Source organism: Oryctolagus cuniculus, chromosome 7, assembly GCF_964237555.1.
Source record: "Oryctolagus cuniculus chromosome 7, mOryCun1.1, whole genome shotgun sequence".
NCBI lineage: Eukaryota > Metazoa > Chordata > Mammalia > Lagomorpha > Leporidae > Oryctolagus > Oryctolagus cuniculus.
The window spans coordinates 10,882,945-10,906,138 of record NC_091438.1 but is presented as its reverse complement, the minus strand read 5'-3'; the positions used below and the strand labels follow the sequence as shown (position 1 = coordinate 10,906,138).

Below are 23,194 nucleotides of genomic sequence, written 5' to 3'. Positions count from 1 at the left end.
AACTACCACACGTGGCATTGGTGCTGGTATAACTGGGGAGCTGACTTTCAAATTTTATTCCATTTTACTTCATTTAAGCAACCTATTGTATGGAATGGGGCACCTCTGGAGGGGGTGTGGGTTTTAAAAAATTCAACGAGCCTTAAATGCTGCTTGAGGGAGCCATTGGGTCACTATGACACACAGGAAGTGACGAGTCGTGATGTACACACACTTAAGCCCATAGACGATGGTCGTCTTCAACTAGGCTGTTTGACCTTTTCTGACCTGTAGTGTCTCTCCGAGCCATCTGCTCCTCGGACCTGCTATTAAAAGCCAACATCTCCTACAGGAACGTGCAAGAGAAAATCGCCATGATCTTGGGTTTGGCACAGTTCTCTTGGATATGACACCGAAAACACCGGTAACAAAGGAAATGCAATTTTAAGGGAAAAAAATTCTTGATAAATTGGACTTCATCAAAATGAAATACTTCTGTGCAACAGGGGACACGGTCAAGACAAGAAAACCCAGAGGATGGAGAAAATATCTGTACGTTTCACATGTGATACGAGATTATGATTTGGAATATACAAAGAGTTCCTACAGCAAAAACCAAATGGCCCCAATTTAAAAATAAGCCAAGGATTTGAAGAGACACGTGTCCAAAGACGAAGTACAAACGTCCGACAGACCCACGAAAAGACGCTCACCATCACGGCTGCCAGAAACATGACCCTCAAAACCACAATGAGATGCCACTGCACACCCACTAGGACGGCTGTTTTCAGGAAAATGCCACGGAGTGAGAGTGGGCGCCAACTGGACCCTCTGCCCATTGCTGAATTCCTCAGACAGTTCAATGTGGAATCGCCACGTGTGAGATCTACAATTCCACCTTGAGGCATCCACACCAAAGGACTGATGGCAGGGGTTGAAGTAGAGATCTGTAAACCTCTCTAGGTGGGAGTGTTGGTCACAACAGCCGCAAGTTGGAGACAGCCCACAGGTCCCTCAACAGAGAAACAACATGTGGGCTCTCCATGCAATGGGGCAGTATCCACTCACAGGAGAGAAGAAATTCTGGCACTGCTGCCACATGGGTGAAACTTGAGGCTATCGTCCTGAGGGACATACGCCAGGCACGCCAGGACAAACGGGGCCTGACCCCACACTTCACAAGGCCCCAGAGGAACCACGCCCACAGAGTGGGATAGAGTCGACGTGCCTCCTCCTGCAAGGATGTGTGTGTCCTCCAGCACTCCCCGGGGCAGGAACCTGTGAATCACATCGGGCTGTTGTGCAAGGGGCCAGGAGCCGGACCGATGGCCACACAGGCCCCCCCCCCCCCCCCCCCCCGCCATCTGCACCTTAGCACCACTGGGTAACTTGGTTCATGTGCGTTTAGCAACTCCCAGCACACTGGGCATCAAGGGCCAGAGACGCACTGGGACAATGCGATTCCCCGTCTGCAGCCCACCTCCGACAAGGTATGAGGCTCTCCCAAACAAACTGTGGGGGTCTTCAGCACCAGCAGCCACTGGCGGGCTGGGCCGTGTCTGCTCGGCACCGGGCAGCCCGGCATCTTGAGACCCTTACAGACCCCGGTTCTGGGTGGGAATGCTTCCGTGAACATGGCGACCCTTTCTCAATAGTGGGATTTCTAGGCTGGTCCGGGATGGGAGAGAAGCTGGGGGAGGGTCAGCCAATGGGGTCTTAAAAAAGTTATGTTGTGGCCGGCGCCACGGCTCAATAGGCTAATCCTCCGCCTGTGGCGCCGGCACCTGGGGTTCTAGTCCCGGTCGGGGCGCCGGATTCTGTCCCCGTTGCTCCTCTTCCAGTCCAGCTCTCTGCTGTGGCCCGGGAGTACAGTGGATGGTGGCCCAGGTGCTTGGCACTGCACCCCATGGGAGACCAAGAGAAGCACCTGGCTCCTGGCTTCGGTTCGGCGCAGCACCGGCCGTAGTGGCCATTAGGGGAGTGAATCAACAGAAGGAAGACCTTTCTCTCTGTCTCTCTCTCTCACTGTCTAACTCTGCCTGTCAAAAAATAAAAAAAAATAATAAAAATAAATTATGTTGCAACAGAAAAAAAATAACTGGGCAAAGAGATTTCCCTGGCAAAAACTGTAAAAAAGTTAAAAAAAAAGTATAAAATTGGGAAAATATGTTGGCTGGAAAAGTGTTTCTTTTTCTTTCTTTCTTTTTTTTTTTTTGGCTGCATGTGAGTGAAATGTAAGCCAAGCCCTTCAAAGAGAGGACAGTATGGTCCCTGCACCCGAATTCCAACGCAGCGTAGGATCTGTGCAGAGCCGTCTCACAGCCTGCGACCCCTTGGCAGAGAGTGCGCCCATCCATTTTAATCTCGCGCTGCATCATTGTCTACTCGCTAATAAACTAGACAGCGGAGAGAGTAGCACTTCAATTGTTCCCAGTGTATTCTTGCAGCCCTGCCCCGGAGCCCGGGGGCCTTAATCCCTGAGCGGCTGCAGCCGGGCCGTGCGCGCTGGGGTTGGGCGCTCGGAGCGGCGCGCAGGGCGGCGGCGCGCAGCCCGGCTTTGCGGAGGTATTCTTGCGGGGGCCTGAGCAATTCATTGCTTTTCAGAAAGGGAAATGGGAAGAAAGCCTGCACGTCCAGGGCCTGGGGCCTTTGATCATTTGATGAGCTCCGGGTCTGCAACGCTTCTCAGGCCAGACAAAGACGGGCCCCGGCCGCACGGCACAAAACCCGGGCGGCCTCTCGGGGCGGCGGCCTGGGAAAGGCCCACCTCGCTGGCGGAGGGGCCGCCTGCCCTTTGATCTCTCCTGAGACCAAGGGCCCAGCCCTGGGTCAGGGGCTTTCACACCACACAGTCCCCCTCCTGGGGAAGGGGAGCAGGTCAGGAACAGAAAAGAGGGGTGACCAATCTCAGAAAAGGCCCTGAGCCTGCCCCCTCGGCCAGTTCCACATGGCTGACCTCACATTGTTGCGCGCTGAGCCCCCACTTAAAATGGAATTTGACATCCCACGCTACGGTGGAGCTGGCCAATGGCCGCCTCGGTGCTCGGATGATTACGTCACCCCCCAACACACACACACTCCACCCTCCCCTCCCAACCCCCTCCAGCCCCCGCCCGGCCCGGGGTGGGGGTGGTGGTATCCCCAGGCCGGGACTGCAAGCCCAAGTTCTACCCCATGGCCTCCGCCTGGGCTTCTTTTCTTTGCACAAGTAACTGATGTACCAAGGCTAGTATCTGGGCACACTGTGTACAAACACAGGAGCATTCGGGTCCACACCCAAATAAAAGGACCTGCATTGTTCTGAGGAATGCACCTGTGTGCGAGAGAGGGACACTGCGCGCGGGGGTGGGGGTGGGGGTGGGGTAGCTTTGCAGTTCTAAAGGGAAAGACGACATTTGATGAGAGAGCAGCATTAACAGACAAGCGAAATAGGAACTTTTTTTAAAACCCAAAAAGTTAAGAGTTTTTAAAGACCAAAGCTATTGCTGGAACACCATCCCGAAGTATTTGCGTTCATACATTCCAGCCACTAGGCTGAGTTACGGCACTTAAAACAATATTTGTTGGTGTAAAAACCAATTTCCTTTTCTCCCCAGAAGCCAGCAGAGCCTGGAGCCATGGGGCGGGGGAGTGTGCAGTGCAGAGCTGGGGTTTCTGTGCCAGTGCCCGGTCATTCCATGCAGGCTGTTAGATGACCTGGCTCAGCTCTCTGGCGCTGGGGGAAGCCACCGACGACTGCTTTATCTTCCGTCAGCTTTACCCAGGGAGGGTTAAAGATGTCGTCTACTTTACTTTTTTAGCCATGAGGAAATGGAGTAAGGGAAATGCCTATTTTTAGAGTTGCTGGCGTTTGTGTGCACTGCATAGGCACTCATCTATAGAGTCAAGATCTCTTATCATTGGGCAAAGGATGAAGAACGGGGTCTTCTGGAAGGTGGGGGCCTCTATACAAGCACAGAGTTCCTAGAAAACTGCAATTGAAAGATAAGTTTACTGTGGTGCAAAAATCTTTTTCAAGCCCTACATCTTTTTTTTTTTTTAATGATACATATTTTTCACCAACTTCTGTGTGTGTGTGTGTTGAGATAGAATGTTTTACTCTCAGGTGGACTTCCGAGTCCCATGGCACACTGACAGGCGCCACAAGGAAAACCAAGTGTCTCTTCAAGTCAGTTGAGCAAACGCGCTGGAGAGTTTACTCACCGCGGGCTCTTCAGGCCTTTATCTGCCAATGCTTATCATGATCACGCAAGAGGCAGACTGGGGGCTCTTTTCCCGAACTCACTTGGCTGTGGACACGTTAGCGAGGTGACCTTGCACCTCTGGTGTCCCTTAGATCACCGTTTGAGACGTGCAGAGCGGCCCGACCCCCCACACTCACTTTTTGTCCAGCGGAACTGGGCCCCAGGGAGGGGGTTGGATGCTTTGCCCAAAGTACTAAAACCCACGGCGGGTGGGCCAGCCCGGGAGCTGAGGGCAGGGCTGTGGTGCACATCCCGCCCGTGCGGGGTGCTCCTTGCCGCCTTAGAGCCCTGGGGGTGTCGCGGACAGGGAAACTCCAATGGCACAGAGACTTCTCCCGGCAGGTGCCATCAGCAGACAGCGCCAAGAGGTGTGTTTGAGAGAGATGATTTATGTTTGAAGACAATCACTACAGAGCCTTTGAGTGTGACTTCACACCTACCTCCTATTGTTTCTGTAGCAGCCGAGAGGGACCCACAGTAGTGTAAGGATATTCTGAGCTGCTGCACCATTACAGACCCAAAGTCTGCATCCCTTCGGTTCTGATGCTCCCGTCATCACGCGGGGAACAAAAGACTCATCAAGGACCTACTATGTGCCCCGCGCATTCAGGCTGATCACAAAGGATGGACCTCAAAAACCAAACACGCTTTGCAGCAAATCACCTTAATATGATTCAGGAACAGGGACCACAATGGGCTAATTTTTTTTTCCCAAGGCCTCCTGCGAATATGACACCCCGCGTTGCCATAGCAACCCCATCCTGTCTCCGCGCCACAACAAAGCAGTCTCACCTTTGGCCATCTTATTGAGAACCATGTCAATCAGGACGTAGGTGCCACTCCTGCCCGCGCCGTCACTGTCAACAGAGGAGAGAACATGAAAACGCTGTCTGTCCACAGCGAACCCCAACACACAACAAAGCTGGCAACAATTTATTTCCTTTATGCTTAAGTGGGGCCGGGGAGACTGTGAATCCGAGGGAGGGAGGGAGGGAGGAAGCGCGGGGTGGGGGTGGGGGGTGGGGGGGGAACAGGAGCCTGTTAAGCCTATGAGCAGCTGTGGGGATTAGCTATTGTGTTCTGGTAGGTTTGTTTCTCTACCCCCTCTCTTTGACCAGGGATGTGGTAAATGTGGTCGGGGTGGCGGGGGGGGGGGGGGGGGGAGGGGCGGGGGGAGGAAAGAAAGGAAAGAAATAAGGAAATGTTTCAGTGTGTCAGCGTCGGGGCTGTTGATGTTCAAAGTATCTGCAAGACACTTTCTCTATGATTGCTGGCCAACACCCGGGGCGGAGGAACAGCAGGTGCACTTCCGGCACATGGTCCTGGGCTGGTGTGCGCCCTCCTGGGCTGGTGTGCGCCCTCTTTAAGCGCGTGTCCTCCCTCTCAGGGCTGCAAATCCGTATCCTCTGGTAACCACATTCTCTAAGAGCGCTCTGGTGTGGCTCCTTCCTCATCCCACCAGCTATGCAACTGGAGTATTTACCATCTGGGCTAGAGGTGTTAAAACGTTCTGAATTACGTCTTAGCAACAGCAAATGAAAAAGAGGAGAGGGCTTTCTAGGGGAAGGCAGCCCCAGACCCAGCCCTCCTTCACAGGGGGAATGTGTGGAGCCATTTCTTGTCCCCTCGTGGGTGTTGTCACCAAGTCATTGGCGTTTGAGAGATGCTTTGGAAATTCCCACCCAACAGGGCTTCTGCTCACGCCACAGCCACCTTTTAAGTGGAGAGCTTGCTACATTTCTACTCCTAGCAAAATCCAGTGTTGAAAAAGTCAATGTTTCCATTTGTAGAGGTCAAGAATGATGTCACCGGCAAACCACTGGGCTTTCAGCTTCTGATTTGCATACTGGCCCGTAATCCCAAGGACTCATGGGTAAGTCTCTCTTGCCAGGTTGATCTCGTCACAGCAGAGTCAGGGTGGGAAGCAGCTGCATGTGGAAAGATAAACGTCGCACCCAACGTGCTTTGCTGCATCATCAGGCCAGGGAGGCAGCAGCAGCCTTGCTCACTGGTCAGTCTTCACCGTCCACTATACGCGACCGCGGGGGCGGGGCTTGCTGCTCAGTGTTTCCCTCACATGTCTCCCAGGGAGAGCACCTGTTCACATGGATGTTTTCCGATAAATCTCCCGACTCACTGTAGCATGTCTTGGTACACTGATAGGGGTGAAGGTGGTCTATCTTGGTTTTTGAGGCTAACAAACCCTACTCGGTTTTCATTTTCCTCTCTTATAGACGGGCAGAAGCCCACATGGACACCCAGACACACCTGCTTCTGGATTGCACTGATACATTTGGCGTCTGATCCTTGGAGGGAGATTTCCTTTGTATTCCAGGCAGAGTAGAGCATCCTATAAGAAAGTTCTAGAAAAATGAAGGATGAGGTCTTTACCCAAAATAGTTGGCCAACAAGTCCAGTAGAAATGGTGCCACAAGGCTGGGTTTGCTCTGAGTGGGTCTCTTCTTACTGATGTGGCTTCTTACTTAACCTACTTAGGGATGTGGGTCATGGCATTTTTGCCCAGAGGCCCAGAAGCACCTGACACACTGGAGGTGGCCATGCCCCTGGTACTGGCAGGTTTTGTCCCTGTTTAGCAGTAGCCCTAAGCATATTTTTTTAAACCTTGTCCACAGGGCTCCAAACCTTTGCTAAGTGTACTGTTGGCTGAGACGATGCAATAGAACAAAACCGTTGTCTCCAAGTTTGTGTAGTGGCCTCTTGAGGGTTTCAGTCAAGACAGAGTGATAGGACAGGAAATGTGGAAATAGATTATCTCACACAGCACCCAGTGGCTTGCCAGCAATGGAATATGACAGGTGCAGCTCTTTCAGGAATCAGGAAATAAAACACAGGCTTTTATTTAGTCAATAAATAGAAAAGCCTAGAAAAGTAAGTGTGTATCTTTGATTTCCTTTAAAAACACCAGTTAGATGTATTCGTTAAGCAACCAGAAAGTTCAACTTCTATGTATAACCGTACAGTTTCTCTTTGAGGTAGCAAAAACTTCTTAACCCATGCTAAAAGTGGTACTTGCCTGCAATGAACAATTATGGGACAAGAACGGCCCCTGTAGCACTTGTTTACTTTTCTGAAATAAAAAGAGATATGAAAATTATAGTTACGGACTAAGTCTCCATGTTAGCTAATAAGCCAAAGCTAAATGTCTGTATCTTTGAAACCATTTTGCAATAGCCTGTTTTGACAAACAAGAACAAAATTACACACACAAGTTCAAGGATTTATTTGTCTTTTCAATAATGAATTATCAGATTTAAAACAGTTTTTACACTTTCATGATTTTTTTCCGCTTAAGACTATGAACTCCAGGTTTCTGGTTCTGCACCCCCTTCCTCCTGCTCCCACCTTTCCTGGCCTTCTCCTCCATATTTTCTCTTTGGGCGTCCACTGACCTGACGTTTGGCTGTGATATGGAGTGTCTAGATTCTTGACCAAATATTTTGAGTTTTTCAAGTTATGCTTAAAATCTCTTGCAGGCATACCGGGACTTACTATCACTGTATTGTCTACATGCAGCATCTTAAAGATCCATTTGGACCTGTCCCTTTGTGGCAAGGATATCTAAATTACAGAGAAACCTCAGGTAATTGCAAGACAAGTCTTGTCCATTTTAAAAATTCGAATGCACTTTCAGACAACAGCACTATGCAGACTGTAGATCAGGAGTTACAAAACTTGACACAGAGAATGTATTGAGGACGTCGTTAGATAATTCTTAATTCACTTCCCTGTATAAGTGCCAAGCTTTTTTTTTTTAATCCAGCGAAATGACTCTATATGTTTATAAAGTACTGCAGAATTCTCAGCTAAATATTTGTATATAAAGAAAACAGCAGACAAGATCTCTGTTTATTGGGAGGGAAAAAATGTGCAAGAAGTACTCTAAACTGCCTTGTATGAACTCCTACGACACGGGACATAAATTAGAAGTTTAATAAGCAGCAGTACAGAAAACGTTCTGTTCTCGGGCCAGGAATGGGAATATGTTTCTTTGCAAAGGCTTGTCCACTTAGTGTGCAAACAGTCACCCGAAAGTGAACAATGCAATCAGTGGCTGCTCTGCCCTAAGCCAGCAGTGGGAAGGAGGCAAAGTGAGCATCCTGGTGGGACTGTGGACGTCATGCAGCCAGAGACCAGATGGGTCTCTTTCTTTTTTTCCTACTTCCTCTATGGAGTCTGCAGAATGAGGTCCTTGTGCCAGACGTCTGCACCCTTCAACCTGGATAGCATAATGGGGCTCTAAGGGGCAGGCTGTAGAGCAGCCAGCCACAGACCGACCACGTTCCAAGCCCCGAATCGCTCAGCAAAGTCGATCTATGGCTGCTCACTAGTCTGTGAGAGTGTGCAGCACCTACGCCTTGCGGCTCACCCAAAATGGAGAAGGCTCAGGCACACGCATCGAGCCAAGTGAAGGGACCACACGCCACCATTTCTGCCCGAGCCTTGCACTGTTTATGGTGCACACTGTGATGTTAAGGCTTCAGGGGACGGCAGAGAAAGCAAAAACGAACTCTTTGTAATCCAGAACGTCGTCTTGCTTGTTGGAGAATAAACCGATTGGAAAATAGGCTCACTCCTTTCCGCTTCTAAGATCTCCCACTCCCAACACGGGTTGTAAAGGCAGCATGAGCCCTGGCTTTGACAAACAGATCCACGGCACCTCAGCAGGGGCCACGGGGCCCACCGGTCAATACAGCACGTGTCTTCATGTGTGTATGCATGTGAGTCAGCGTGTGCCTGTGTGATACGTGTTCATGCGCACACGTGCATGTGTGACGTGTCTTCCTGTGCCTGTGTAGAATCAGGCACTGTCAACCATCAGACCAGATCTTGGGCGGCTTTACTTTTATAGGCCTTTGATCTGCAAGTAGGTTTTACTGGAAATTTCTCAGCCACTGAATCTTCCTAATGTGAGCGACCACAGCTGTACCTCTCCCCACTTTCTATTGTATTTCACCCTGGACAGTTCAGTCTGTGTCTTTGAAGACTGAACTCAACTTCTGCATGTTTGTATATATCGGTCAATATATATATTTTTTCCTGAAGGGATCGAGCACACACAGAAAAGTATGTTAAAAAAATAAACACAATAACCAGAGACCTTTCAAAAAGCTGTACTGGTTTAAGAAAACACAAATATAAGAAATCAGTAGAACAGGAGTATCTCATGTGTAGCTCCGTTCAGCTCCCTTTTGGGCAAAATGTAATAATAAACTCTCTGGCTAAGAAACGTTGCAAAAAGGCAAATGATGGTAGCGGCCATCACTTGCTCCTCCACTCCTATAATTTCCGCCTTGGCTTTACGGCATAGCGAACACATCATTTTCTCCAACATGCCGAGACTGGCTGCCCCGGCAAGCCTTAGCAAGGTTTCATTGTAATTTTCATATCCACGCCAGCCCTGCCTCGTGACACAAGTATTGACAAACAACCACAAGCAATCAAGGAGTCTCGCAGTGCGAACACACCGAGGTGGTAGGGTGTCGAGTTATATTACAGAGACCCATGCGCTTGGAGCATTACAGTGTGAACCATCGCAAAGAGAAGAAGCAAAACCATTGCATCTTGAGCCAAAGCGTCCATCCCGTTGACCTAAGATGTAGACAGCAGATTATTCATGGAGATGAGCAAGGCACAGCGGTCTCATCTAACCAATCATCGGCAAACGGAAGGTCTCCAACATCAAGAAAAATTGGGATCATGTAGACTTCGACAGGAGAAATCCACTGAGAAAGAATGATTAGTCATACAAACCGACCCACGGGTCCCTGAGAACGGACCGCCAAGCAAACGGACAGCAAGCCAAGGTCAGAGGTCGTTAGAGGCTCAGAAAGGGGCTTCCCACATGTCCCTGCAGCACAGACACAGTTTCCAATGATCACTTTTGTGACTATGCAACTGGGCTCATATTACTAGCTGCAACATCACAAAAATGACACTGGCCACCGCTAATTAGCTGGCAAAGTAAGGGTTTGTCCATTTCTACAGTGAGCGGCGTTAGTGGATGCCATTGCACACAGCGAGGAGGGAGAGAGGGAGAGAGAGCCAGAGCGAGAGAGAGCGAGAGAGGTAGAGGTTTAAAAAGCAAAGCCCTCACAGGTAATGCTAATTATCTCTTAGCCGTTTCGCTTTAAAGCATAAATGCGCCCCCTCCGGGCTCCAGAAACATGTAATGACACGTCTTGGTGCCCGGCGAACGCACCAGGCCAGAGTGAGGGTGTTGGCGCTACTGTCCCCAGACGAGAAACCCTGTCGCCTCCCAGAGGCCGGTGTCTTCAAGTCCACCATCCCCACTTCCCGGTCGCTGGAACCGGGGCATAGAAACGGCCCATCAGCAATGCGTGTCTAAGCGGGAGGCCTGCTGAGAATGGGGGCATTGGTCCCAGTCGTCCGGGCGATGCGCGTAAGGTGGGGCCTGGATTGGAGCCCTGTGGTGAGCAAGGGGAGCCTTCCTGTTGGGACAAGACCTCCGGCGCTGTCTGGGGTTCGTCTTCCTTTTAATGTAACACGCGGACTTTCTTGGGCCCTGGGGCAGCCCCTCAGCCCCCGGAGCAGGGGAATTTGGAGAATCCAATTTTTCTTCGTGATGAATTGTACACAGAGGGTTGGTGATGCATGTGTTGAGTGCCATATATGGATGCAGGCATGGGAACATGCCCACATGCATATATGACAAACACGTCGCAGGAGCAGCAAGACGGGCGTCGAGATGAACTGCCATCTCTGTAGTTACATCCGTCTCGCCAGGAGTGACTTTATTTGGAGAGTGTTTTAGGAGATCAGGTACGTAGCATATCTTTAGAAATACATTTATGCTGAGAAAATGTACATCATGGCCAGGCAATGAGGATGGCTTAGGAGAGAACTATGTATAGGAGCTAATTTATGATGCGTTCATGATTCTGAATCTGTCTCTGCTTCTAGGGGGAGGGGACAGGGCACGACCAGGGCTCGCTGAAGGTGACACCAAATTCGTGTCTCTCCTTGAGCTCCAGCACATGCTATGTGATCCAAAGAATGGTTCCAATGAGTATGTTTTGTTTTTTTTTTTTTTTTCAACGTGGACTAAAAGGCAAAAGAAACTGTGTCACGATACACTTGCGAATCTCTAAGGCACAAATTCAAGACATTCAGAGAGAAGTCTGAAACTCCACCTTCATGGCAATACTTGCCTTTTCAACCTCCCTTGCATGACACAATGGTAGATTCAAGGACGAATAAACTGTTCAGATACAAATCACTTTAGGGTAACACATTATACTGGATTCAATCGCGTGCTATCCTTGTCATTGCGTTCCTTGTTGGAATGTTTATCTGTTTCCCTTCATGGGCAGGTTTACATAGAAGGGAAATTCTAGAAAACTTGGAATGGGCATTGATGGTGCTTGGGCTTCATTCTCTGGGGCTCTCTACTCATTTACCGCCATCAAGCAGCCCACGCCAACCAACCATCACTGTACAAGCAGAGCTTCTGTCTTGAATTTTGCTTTTCCTTTGCATTGTCAATATCTTCCCACAAGGCAGATTCTAGCCTTTGCTTCAACAGTTCAATGACTACACTTCTAACACAGGACAACTCACCACTGGGTGGGTGACTGACTACAGCAATGATGGAGAAAAAAAAAATGGATATTCAAAAAAACCTGTCAGTTGCAAAATCGCACTAAAAATACATACAGCCATGTGCTAACTACATCTAGGCTTCCATCCAACATGACCCATTTTTAGAAGCTGGGCTTACACTTGTTCAAGTGCATCCTCATTTGCAAGCCGATGAGTATCCAAACCAAGAAAATCTGGGCTCTTATTCATCGATATTCCGTGAAGTATAAACTTGGGGGCTTTTTTGTCCGTGGAAGAACGTTATGGAAAAGAATGGCTATAATTCCACGGTTCCAAGAGGCCTAACTCCCCCGTACATCTTAACATCATTAAAGCTAGAAAGTACCGCACCATCATTATAGCTAGAGTCAGCCTCCCCGCACTCCCTCCCTGCCCCCTCCCCTCCCCCACTCTGTCTTTTCCTTCTCCCTCCCGTCCCCCTAGTTATACGCAGGTGGTACACTTCATAGCCGGGGCGTTGTCAGAAACAAGGACACTGGGCATGCACTGCGCTCCCCTCTCTCTGACGTCCGCTCTCTGCGGCGCTCACCGGCCAGCTGGGCTGTGGGTTTTACCTGCGGAAGTCCAGGAGAGGCCTCGTGGAGGAAGGGACTCCCTGGTCATACCAACTCAGGAAGTGGAACTGGGTCACCGTGCGTGTCTCGTTGGTCTGCAGGTTCTTCAAGTAAAAGCTCCGCACCAGGAAGTCCTCGCACCAGATGTGCTCAGAGACCAGGTTGACCTGGGAGCAGGAGAGGGGGAGAGGGAGAGAGAAGCAGCCACAGGCACCGTGAGCGGAGAGAGGGTGACAAGTTCTCCAGTGCAGCTGTGGGTGGACTTGGCCCCTTCTGCTTTTCAATCTGAACTCAGTTCACACAAAAGATAGCACTCTGTGTGTGTGTGTGTGTGTGTGTGTGTAATGCCACTTAGCGGCTTGAAAATCACACAAAAAGGCTACAATCCAAACCTCTTCTAGCTCTCGTCTTTCACATCTCTAAGTCAGAAATCTTCAAGAAAAAGAAATGGAGGGGACCCGTGCTGTGGCTCACTTGGTTAATCCTCTGCCTGTGGCGCCGGCATCCCATATGTGCACCGGATTCTGTCCCGGTTGCCCCTCTTCCAGGCCAGCTCTCTGCTGTGGCCAGGGAGTGCAGTGGAGGATGGCCCAAGTGCTTGGGCCCTGCACCCCGTGGGAGACCAGGAGGAAGCACCTGGCTCCTGGCTTCGGATCGGCGCAGTGCGCCAGCCGTAGCAGCCATATGGGGGGTGAACCAATGGAAGGAAGACCTTTCTCTCTGTCTCTCTCTCTCTAACTCTGTCAAATAAAAATTAAAAAAAAAAGAAAGAAATGGAGAAAAAGTCGACTTTCGAACAAAAGCACCAATGTAAGTACATGTTCTGCTAAGTGGTTCTACTTCCACTGAAATTCTGCCCAGGGTGGCATACGCCTGGAGCGGGGCAGAGAAAAACAAAAGACCCATCTAGCGACACAGATGTAGACCTGAGTTCAGTCACTTCTCACATTTGAGCCTCCTGTCTGGGACAAAAAAGCCACAGCGCTGTGACTGCGGGCCCACACGTAAGCTTCTACCAGGCGTCCTACTGTGGTCTTTGCATCCTGGCCGACTGTAATGCAAAACCGAAGCCATGGTACCTTCCGGTCCTTGCTGGACTGCCCAAGTTTATCCCTGATGCGGGTGGGAGACCCGGTGAGAGGAATACACTTGTCGGCGGGTTATCCCCGGATGAAAAGGTCGGATGCCGCACACACACAACTCCAAGCTCAGCCACAGGGAGGCCACATGGCTCAGACAAGGAGCTCGATAAGCAATCAGAATAATGGCGGGGTTCTTGTTCACAGTGCGCCCTTCCTAAAGGCCTGGGACACCGGGCTTGGTCTGCCCTGGGAGGTGAAGCTCTCAAAATACTGTCAGCACTCAGACTGATGACTTTCTGGAGGGGACAAGGACATTGCCACTGCAGAATCCAGCTCCCTCCCACCTCCCCACCCCTCAGCCAGGCACAGGGTTCTGGGCAGTGTGAGCCCAGAACTCCCCGAGGACAGCAGGTGCAGTCCCCAGCCTCGCAGGAAGGCCTGCAGGTGGCCTCTCTGGGCAGCCCCGAGGACCAGGGTGCACCGCTCCTTGCCCGGGGTGCCGTCCAAGTACCTCATAGACGTGGTAGAGGTTGGAGCCTTCGTCGGGCCAGTAGTGGTAGCACTGGCGGACGCCGTTCTCCGTCAGGGGTGTCAGCATGACAATCACCACGCAGCCGCTCTCCCACACCATCTGCAGAAAAAGAAGAGCCCGTGGCCACAGCGTGACTGCCTCGGCACCGCGTGGCACGCGCGATCCCTGCACTCAGAGAGACACGGCCCGCATCAGCTCCACTCCGCAGCTGCCCGCGTGTGCCTGGATACACCAGTTTGCATGTTCCATGAAACGTTACAAAAAAAAAAAAAAATTGGGAATGCATTCTATACCATTTAGCAGCTCCGTGGCCCTGCGTCCGGCTGCGTGGCTTCCCAACTTTCAATCTGTAAGGGATACTTTGTGTAACACAGCACAGAGCAGAGCAGGGGGCAGGCAGGCTGGGCCGTGCAGGAAGATGCTCGCCTCTCCTGGCCACGCAGACAGAAACGGGCCCAGAGCCTCCTCTCCCGGGGGCTTGTCGTTAGATTTTGCACGGCCCGGGAAGCTGTCCGCTTTGCGAAGCGGCGTTTTTTACCGCCTGGCTTTCATTTTCTTAGAAACTATCCCAATCCTTCTCAGAGCAAGTCCAAAACGGCTTCAATAATTCATGGCAGCCACATTGCACACACAGCCCCCGGGACACCAGGAGCCCACGGAGGCACATGTACACCCGTGAGAATGACCGTAGCACTAACGCCGTCCAAATGAACACCTCTGCAAACACGGCTCGACACTCGGTGGCTGGAAGCCGCTGTCCCGACACTTGCAGCATAATGACCGAAATGCACGGATTCTCCGGGGTCCACTGATGGGGCGTCTGCAGATTACATTCGCATACTAGACTGCAGAGGGAAGAGAAGTCTGCTTTTCCTGCACAGAGACATTTTTTTTTTTTTTTGACAGGCAGAGTGGACAGTGAGAGAGAGAGACAGAGAGAAAGGTCTTCCTTTGCCGTTGGTTCACCCTCCAATGGCCGCCGCGGCCAGCGCGATGCGACTGGTGCACCGCGCTGATCCGATGGCAGGAGCCAGGAGCCAGGTGCTTTTCCTGGTCTCCCATGGGGTGCAGGGCCCAAGCACCTGGGCCATCCTCCACTGCACTCCCAGGCCACAGCAGAGGGCTGGCCTGGAAGAGGGGCAACCGGGACAGAATCTGGTGCCCCGACCGGGACTAGAACCCGGTGTGCCGGCGCCGCTAGGCGGAGGATTAGCCTAGTGAGCCGCGGCGCCGGCCTGCACAGAGACATTTATCAGCAACTGCATTTATGTGGAAATCTGGTTTTGAAGACAGCTTCAATTTCTCTTAACTACTTACTTGTACAGATACCAAAAATCCAGTTAAGCACTTGTTACTTAAAAAAAACACGAATCCTCTGATATAAAATGTTTCCTCATCGCAGTTCTTAGTTCCCCCTTTAGATGCGGTTTTAAAAGTCAGACATGTGCATGGTATTTAATATTAGCGTTATTTCCCTGTGATAGGGAGTGTGAACGCTCCTAAGCACCTCAGTGTGTGCCACCGATGTTGGAATTCAGTGGCAACCACTGATGTATTTACAAAAACGTGGAAAAGTGGGTACGAACGATGTTCAAGCCTCCCCGGGCACTTGCTCTCTCCTTGGTGGCAATCCCACAACAAGACGAGAATTCAAGGCATGGTTCTGACTTTCTCCGGCTTTGCAGCCTGCTCCACCCAGCCAGCACCCCCCTCCCAGAGCCGTTTAACGCGCCTTTGGAAGGTGCAGAAGCTCACGGAAGCCATTACGAAAATGAGGAGAAACACAGATTTTATGAGTGTAATAAAAACACAATGATCCAGGCCATAAACTAATCATCCGGCACTCTGCTTGTGCTGCCCAAGCGTGACATTACGGGGCCCCCTCGTTTCAAGCGGGGTCCTCACAGGTTGGCAGCCTCTCTCATTGGCTCCCACATGCGGCGATTCATTGCGGGGAGCCGGCCCGGCTCTCCGAAGATTTGGTGAAGATGAAATCCAAAGGAAACTTAATTTAAACAAACAATCGCAAAGGCACTCGGGGGACTCATATTTCTTTTTAGGTCACCGTGTGGAAAGGAAGAAAGTAGAATTTACTAAATCAAACAAATGCGCAGCCCAACTGGGCACTGGCATCCCACGCTGTTCACGGATCTGACTCTGCTAGTTGGCGTTCCTTGGCACCGTGCGTGGCAACCTGACTTGGGAGGGAAGCCATGGCACTGCGCTGTTTCCTGCTCTCAATCACAGAGCCCGCCCAGCCTAACTTCTGAACATCCAGGCAAAAACCTGAACTTGATTTTGGCTGAAATGTAGAATATTAGTAAAAATTGCAGTCAACTAAGCTTCAATTCCTCAACAAGCAACAATTTCACTCTTTTCCTCTTCTCTGTCCAGTGAGATACAGGTTATGTCCAACACAAGAAAGGCACTATTTGCTGACAAATATTTGCGAAATCTACAGCTTTTCTTTCTAGCAAGTAAACCAGTGTCCAAGAATCCATGTTCAGTCTTAATGCAGTCCATCAGAATAGGCAGTTGACAAAACTCAAGGCATGGACTGGGGCCGGCGCTGTGGTACAGTGGGTCAAGTCTCCGCCAGCATCCCATATGGGCGCCAGTTCGAGTCTCGGCTGCTCCACTGCTGATCCAGCTCCCTGCTAATGGACTGGGAAAGCAGTGAAAGATGGCCCAAGTCCTTGGGCCCCTGCACCCAGGTGAGGGACCCGGAAGAGGCTCTTGGCTCCTGATCGGCCCAGCTCCTGCTGTTGTGGCCATTTGGGGAGTGAACCAGTGAATGGAAGATCTCTCTCTTTGTCTCCCCCTCTGTTTGTAACTCTGCCTCTCAAATAAATAAATTTGTCTTAAAAAAAAAAGACCTGGACTTTCGGATCCCAGAAATGGCAATTTCTAGCACTCTCTGTCTGGCTAAGTATCAGAGAACACAGCATTTGCATTTCCAGTCGTCACATTGAGCACCTGCGAGGTGTCAGGCATTTGGCTGGAGGCTGAGGAGGAGACTGGCAATGCCTGGTGTCACTCAGGACCCCCTGGGCTTGCAGAATTAGCGGGGATCACGCTTCCCAGACAGGAAGCACACGAGTCTATCCTGGATCAGACACAGTCACCAGCGTGCATTCAGAGTGAGCCTTAAGTACTCCATCTCAAGTGGCACTGTGCTTTGGAGAAGAATTTGAAGATGCGTGTTTCCTTCCAGATGCACCTGCACCACTCTTTGCAACGTCCACCCTGTAGGCTCAGGCTGCTGGAAACACTATGAGCTCTGTGCGGCTGGGGCAGGGGCATGTAATCTTCCCACCTCTTCCCGCTGCAGGAGAGGAAGTGCTGAGCCCAGTGGCGCTCAGCTGTCCCAGGGCACTCGGCTGTGTGCCACGCCCTGTGACTCCACCCTATCTGGAGTCACTCACTCCATGAAACACGTGATGACGACGACGACCGCCGAGGTAACATGGAAGGGCGTATTCTTGATAGTTGCTTAGCAGCAGGCCAGCAAAAAAATTAAAATTAAATAATTCAGACAATGGACCCAAGTGATGTGAAATGCATACAAGTGGCTTACTTGCTCCAACTCCATCTACCGATGACTGATTTCATTGGAACTGTATCAGCGCTGGGGTTGTGGCACTGTGAACTAAGCTGCCACCTACAAGGCTGGCATCCCGTATCAGAGAGCCAGTTTGAGTACCGACCGCACCGCTTCCGACCCAGCTCCTTGCCGATGCACCTGGCAAGGCAGCAGCAGGTGGCCCAAGTACTTGAGCCCCTGCCACCCATGTGGGAGACCCGGATGGAACTCCAGGCTCCTGGTTGTGTCCTGGACCAGCCCTGGCTAATGCAGTCATCTGGACAGTGAACCAGTGGATGGAAGGTCTCTCTCTCCCCCACCTCTCCATTTTTTTCCTCTCCCCAGCCCCTGTCTGCCTACCTCACTCCCTCCATTCCTCTATTGCTCTTTGCAATAAATAAAATAAAATCTAAAAAAATAAACAAAAAGATCGCATTGTTCTTTGTTACTGGCTGAATTGTGTGTCGTCCCTAAAAATGACGTTAAAGTCCTGAACCTTGGCATCCATGAACATGACCTGATTTGGAAAGAGGACCACCGTGGCTGTGATTAGTTAACTCTCTGTTTGATGGGTGTGGGTCCTAATCCAACGTGAAGTCCCTGTGAAGTGCAGGCACCAAGGAGAAGGACCGCTGCAGACCTGCAGAGACTGAAGCCATGAACACAGGGCCACCAGATGCCGGGAGGGGCAGGAAGACTCCTCCCCAGAGGCTTCGGAGGGAGCCTGGCCCAGCCCTGACAGCTGTGAGGACTCTTTTCAGGCCGGTGCCGCGGCTCACTAGGCTAATCCTCTGCCTTGTGGTGCCGGCACACCGGGTTCTAGTCCTGGGCGGGGCGCTGGATTCTGTCCCGGTTGCCCCTCTTCCAGACCAGCTCTCTGCTGTGGCCAGGGAGTGCAGTGGAGGATGGCCCAGGTACTTGGGCCCTGCACCCCATGGGAGACCAGGAGAAGCACCTGGCTCCTGCCTTTGGATCGGCGTGGTGCGCTGGCCGCAGCGTGCCGGCCGTGGTGGCCATTGGAGGGTGAACCAACGGCAAAAAGGAAGACCTTTCTCTCTGTCTCTCTCACTGTCCACTCTGCCTGTCAAAATAAATAAATAAATAAAAACAAAGAACACATACAGACGAACATTAAGTACATGAAAATGTTCTCCACATCGCCAAGCATCAGGGAAATGCAAATCAAAACCGCAATGAGATACCTATGCCTGACTGTAGTTCAGATGGTGACCAGCAGGCTCACCGGAAGACAGCGAGTGCTGGTGAGGATGCCGGAACGCGCACAGGTGCAGCCACTGGAAAACAGGGCAGGGGTTTCTCAAGAAGCTACAAACACGGCTGCTGTATGGTCCAGCAATCCCACTCCTGGCTGTATACATCCACAGGAGATGAAATGAGTCTGCCCAAGTGACATCTTCACCCCCATGCTCATCGCCACACTACTCCCCGCAGCCACGCTATGGCTACCAGGGGTTGAGGGCGAGTGGGGAGGGACTGGGGGCTGCTGTCCAGTCCTGAGAGGAGAGCATGGTGCCTACAGCCAAGTATGGGAGACCTGCTGAAGTTCTGTACTGCACACGAACAAGCAGCACTTATGTGAGCAGAGGGACACGCCAATCAGCTTAACTGTAGTGGTCACTTCTCTCTGTACCATGTGCTAAAACACCAGGTTGCAAGCTGGCGCCGCGGCTCACTAGGCTAATCCTCCGCCTGCGGCGCCAGTACCCTGGGTGCTAGTCCCGGTTGGGGCGCCAGTTCTGTCCCGGTTGCCCCTCTTCCAGGCCGGCTCTCTGCTGTGGCCTGGGAAGGCAGTGGAGGATGGCCCAAGTGCTTGGGTCCTGCACCCCATGGGAGACCAGGGTAAGTACCTGGCTCCTGGCTTCGGATCAGCGCGGTGCGCCGGCCGCAGCGCGCCGGCCGCGGCGGCCATTGGAGGGTGAACCAATGGCAAAAGGAAGACCTTTCTGTCTGTCTCTCTCACTGTCTACTCTGCCTGTCAAAAAAAAAAAAAAAAAAAAAAAAACAAAACAAAACAAAACAAAAACAAAAAACAAAAAACAAAAAACAAAAACACAAAACCAAAAAAAAAAAACACACCAGGTTGTGCACCCGAGATGTACTTCATGATGAAAATACAACTCTTTGGGACCCGATTAGAGGACCCCAGGGTGTTTTCTGTAGGAAGCAGCCCGACTCCCTGCGATGGAACACTTCTCGTCCTGCCCCTGCACTTCTCGCGATGCATCCCTCCCTCCCTCCCTCGGATTAGTCGTACCTACATCTTCACAACTTCCTCCAGCAGAGGGTCATCTCCTTAAAGACCACAGCCCAGCCTGGCTGCTGGACTTTTTTTTTTTTTTTAACCTTCCAAGGTATCCAGCTTGATTTAGTACAGTGGATGCTTGGTTGAAAACAACGCACTTTTTTTTTTTTTTTAAAGAGACCATCTGAATATCTGCGTGAAAAGAGGTAACTCACAGAAAACACCACTAAAGGCCTGCACAGTGGAACCCCTCTAAGGATCTGCTTCATAGAAACTTGCTTTCTGAAAAATAAGCTTACTAACTGTTTGCACGTGGGCGGAGGCTGTGTCTGTGTAGCTGGCCTCTTCCAGCAGCAGGGAGGTCGCCCCGTCACCCTGACTGCCGGGTCACTTTTGTTGGCAATCTCTTCTTAAGGTTGAACAGAGGTAAACCTGAACCCTGTAATGCAGATGCTGACGACGTTGAACACGAGGACTCAACTGAGGCGGAAGAACTCTTGCATTTTACTCCTGATGAGGTCATCGACATCAGGAAGCTGTAACTATGGTAACTCAAATAGATTTTTTTTTTAAATGGTGACACCTTTTGCAGGGGAGCCCCCTGGCTTGCTCTCACCCTGCCCAGCGGACAGTCTTAAAAAGCACAGTTGAGGCCGGCGCCGCGGCTCACTAGGCTAATCCTCCGCCTTGCGGCGCCGGCACACCGGGTTCTAGTCCCGGTTGGGGCGCCAGTTCTGTCCCGGTTGCTCCTCTTCCAGGCCAGCTCTCTGTTGTGGCCCGGGAGGGCAGTGGAGGATGGCCCAGGTGCTTGGGCCCTGCACCTTCATGGGAGACCAGGAAGAAGCACCTGGCTCCTGGCTTCGGATTGGTGCAGCACTGGCTGTAGTGGCCATTTGGGGGTGAACCAATGGCAAAGGAAGACCTTTCTCTCTGTCTCTCTCTCTCTCACTGTCTAACTCTGTTAAAAAAAAGAAAAACAGCACAGTTGAAGCCTTTGAGGCGCTGGTCTTACTGGAGTCACACGCTGTATGTCAATCTACAGCTCTGGGACGTGGCCATTTAACCAAAGGAATACCTGTTGTGTCTTCTAGGTTGACTCCTAACGCATCCACTTTTTTTTTTTCGTCAACAAGTACATCAGCATGGAATTCACTGAGAGAGAATACGAGGGGTGATATAAACCAAGGTACAGTTAGCAAGACTGACAGCAGGTGCTGACCTCCGGTGGGCACACAGGAGGGGAAGTACACCTCTGTGGCTGTTAGATCAGACACCAGTGTCCCCAGTTCGCGGCTATGATCTGAGAGCTGATAAATAGTCACAGTCACCTCTGCATTTCTTTCCCGTCAGCAATATTTGTGCCCAGGTAGAAACTAGAAAGCACAGGGCCGGCGCGGTGGCACCTCCGCCTGCGGTGTCAGCATCCCATATGGGTGCTGGTTCGAGTCCTGGCTGCTCCACTTCTGATCCAGCTCTCTGCTGTGGCCTGGGAAAGCAGTGGAGGATGGCTCAAGTCCTTGGGCCCCTGCACCCACGTAGGAGACTTGGAAGAGGCTCCTGGGTCTGGATCAGCTCCGGCCGCTGCAGCCATTTGGGGAGTGAACCAGCGGATGGAAGACCTCACTCTCTCTTCCTCTCTCTATAACTCTTTCAAATAAATAAAATAAATCTTTAAAAAAGAGAGAGAGAGAGAGAGAAATCATCTAAATGACAACGATTTCTCATTTTACTGGAAATCAAGTAAGAGTTCTTTTGCAAAGTTGCCACCGCCTGCTTGTTAGCCACACTTATCCAGTGTGGCTGGGTGGGACGCCCACGTCCTGGAGGGGTTCCTATAGCTGCTGCACGGGTACAGGGTAGACGTCCTCTCACCCACCCTGTGCCATCACTGTGGATCTGTGCACTGTCTGCTGTTTGGCAGGTACGGGGGCCACCTGGGTCCAGGGGGGCACCCCTTAGACTCACAGCATCTTCACCCTGTGCTCATGTTTCAAATAGAATATGCATATTTTTTCCCTGAGGTAGAAATGCCCTTTTCTTTTCCAAGGTCAAGACCTGATATAAATTCATCAGATCCTGTTGTGAGGCAAGAGAAGTCGAAGAAGAGGGAGTGAGAGGAGGGAAGAGGAGGAGGAGGAGGACCGGGAGGCTGCTACCACATATAAAGGCAAATAGCTGGGATGGTTCAGCTGTGAGCCATATAAACCAGGTAAAAAAGCAACTCTCTCCCTCTCTCTCCACACACGCATATGTACACACACACACACACACACACACACACACACACACCTAATTCTAAATTCCCAAGTGCATGGCAAGAGAACACATGTCCTTGATATTGCAATGGCCACCGACGTCATCACGAAGTAACTTCTCCCGGGGTCACTGCTCTCGAAGTCCCAATTTGAAATGAGGGAATCTTCAAAAAGTTCGTAGAAAATGCACATTATGTACAAAAGATGCACGGATTTCAATTTTTTTTGTTTTGCATCAGAACTAGGCTTTTCATCCCATTTTTACACAAACTCTGGTAATCTGACAAAAATTGTCTCATTTTTAAAGGGCTGTGAATTTAGGTATAGCAAATCCAGCAAGGCTAAATATTTGAAATAAAATATCCTGGTGGCTAAAATACATATAAATCATGGAAATGAAAAATCAAATTTTTCCTATGAAACGAACTATTCTCAATTCTTGTGTTTCCCTTTTATCAAATAATGTACCGTAAAAGTGACCAATCTGTAAATGAGCAAGGTTCCTAAGTAAATTTGCCCCTGCTTGCCTCCCACAATTTCCCAACACTCCAGAAACTGTAAAAGTCTCTAAGTATTTCTCTCTCGTGTCATCCGAGAACATAACGGGATGAACAGCCAAGCTGACAAGTATGCAGGAGCTGAGGGCTTGGGGGAGATTCGAGGGCTCTCAGAGCTAGGTCACAGGAAGTGGCTCCATAGCCCGACCAGAGCTCACGCCTCCCGGCCGCCATGGTCCAAGGAGGAGCAGAGGCCCTGGGAGGCTGGACCTGTCCAGGAGGTGCAGCAGCACCAGGTACTGTATGCACAGTTTCAGAACGGCCATGAGCAGCCGAAGGCCCACTGGCTGGCTCTGGCAGAACGTATGCCTTCTGTGTGGGACTAGAACACACATTTTAAAAATTCAGGGACCGGCGCTGTGGCATAGTGGGTTAAACATCTGCCAGCAGTGCCAGCATCCCAGATGGGCACCGGTTCAAGTCCTGGCTGCTCCACTTCTGATCCAGCTACCTGCTGATGGCCTGAAAAAGCAGCAGAAGATAGCCCAAGTCCTTGGGCCCCTA

At 51.0% G+C, this 23,194-nt stretch overlaps 1 protein-coding gene and 1 non-coding gene across 3 annotated transcripts in view; both read right to left on the bottom strand.

Moving 5' to 3' along the window:
* PTPRN2 (protein tyrosine phosphatase receptor type N2) overlaps positions 1-23,194 on the bottom strand; it is a 1,115,035-nt gene that overhangs the window by 27,187 nt on the left and 1,064,654 nt on the right. For both annotated transcript variants that reach the window (XM_051857048.2, XM_051857049.2), the window contains 4 exons: positions 14,012-14,131; positions 12,419-12,585; positions 7,258-7,311; positions 5,016-5,080 (listed from right to left, as the gene is read on the bottom strand). In XM_051857048.2, coding sequence (XP_051713008.2) covers positions 5,016-5,080; positions 7,258-7,311; positions 12,419-12,585; positions 14,012-14,131 — 406 coding nt within the window. The remainder of the gene's footprint in view (positions 1-5,015; positions 5,081-7,257; positions 7,312-12,418; positions 12,586-14,011; positions 14,132-23,194) is intronic.
* On the bottom strand, positions 10,117-10,178 carry MIR153 (microRNA mir-153). Its single transcript, NR_162548.1, has one exon. It is a non-coding gene; the product is annotated as a microRNA mir-153 (primary transcript).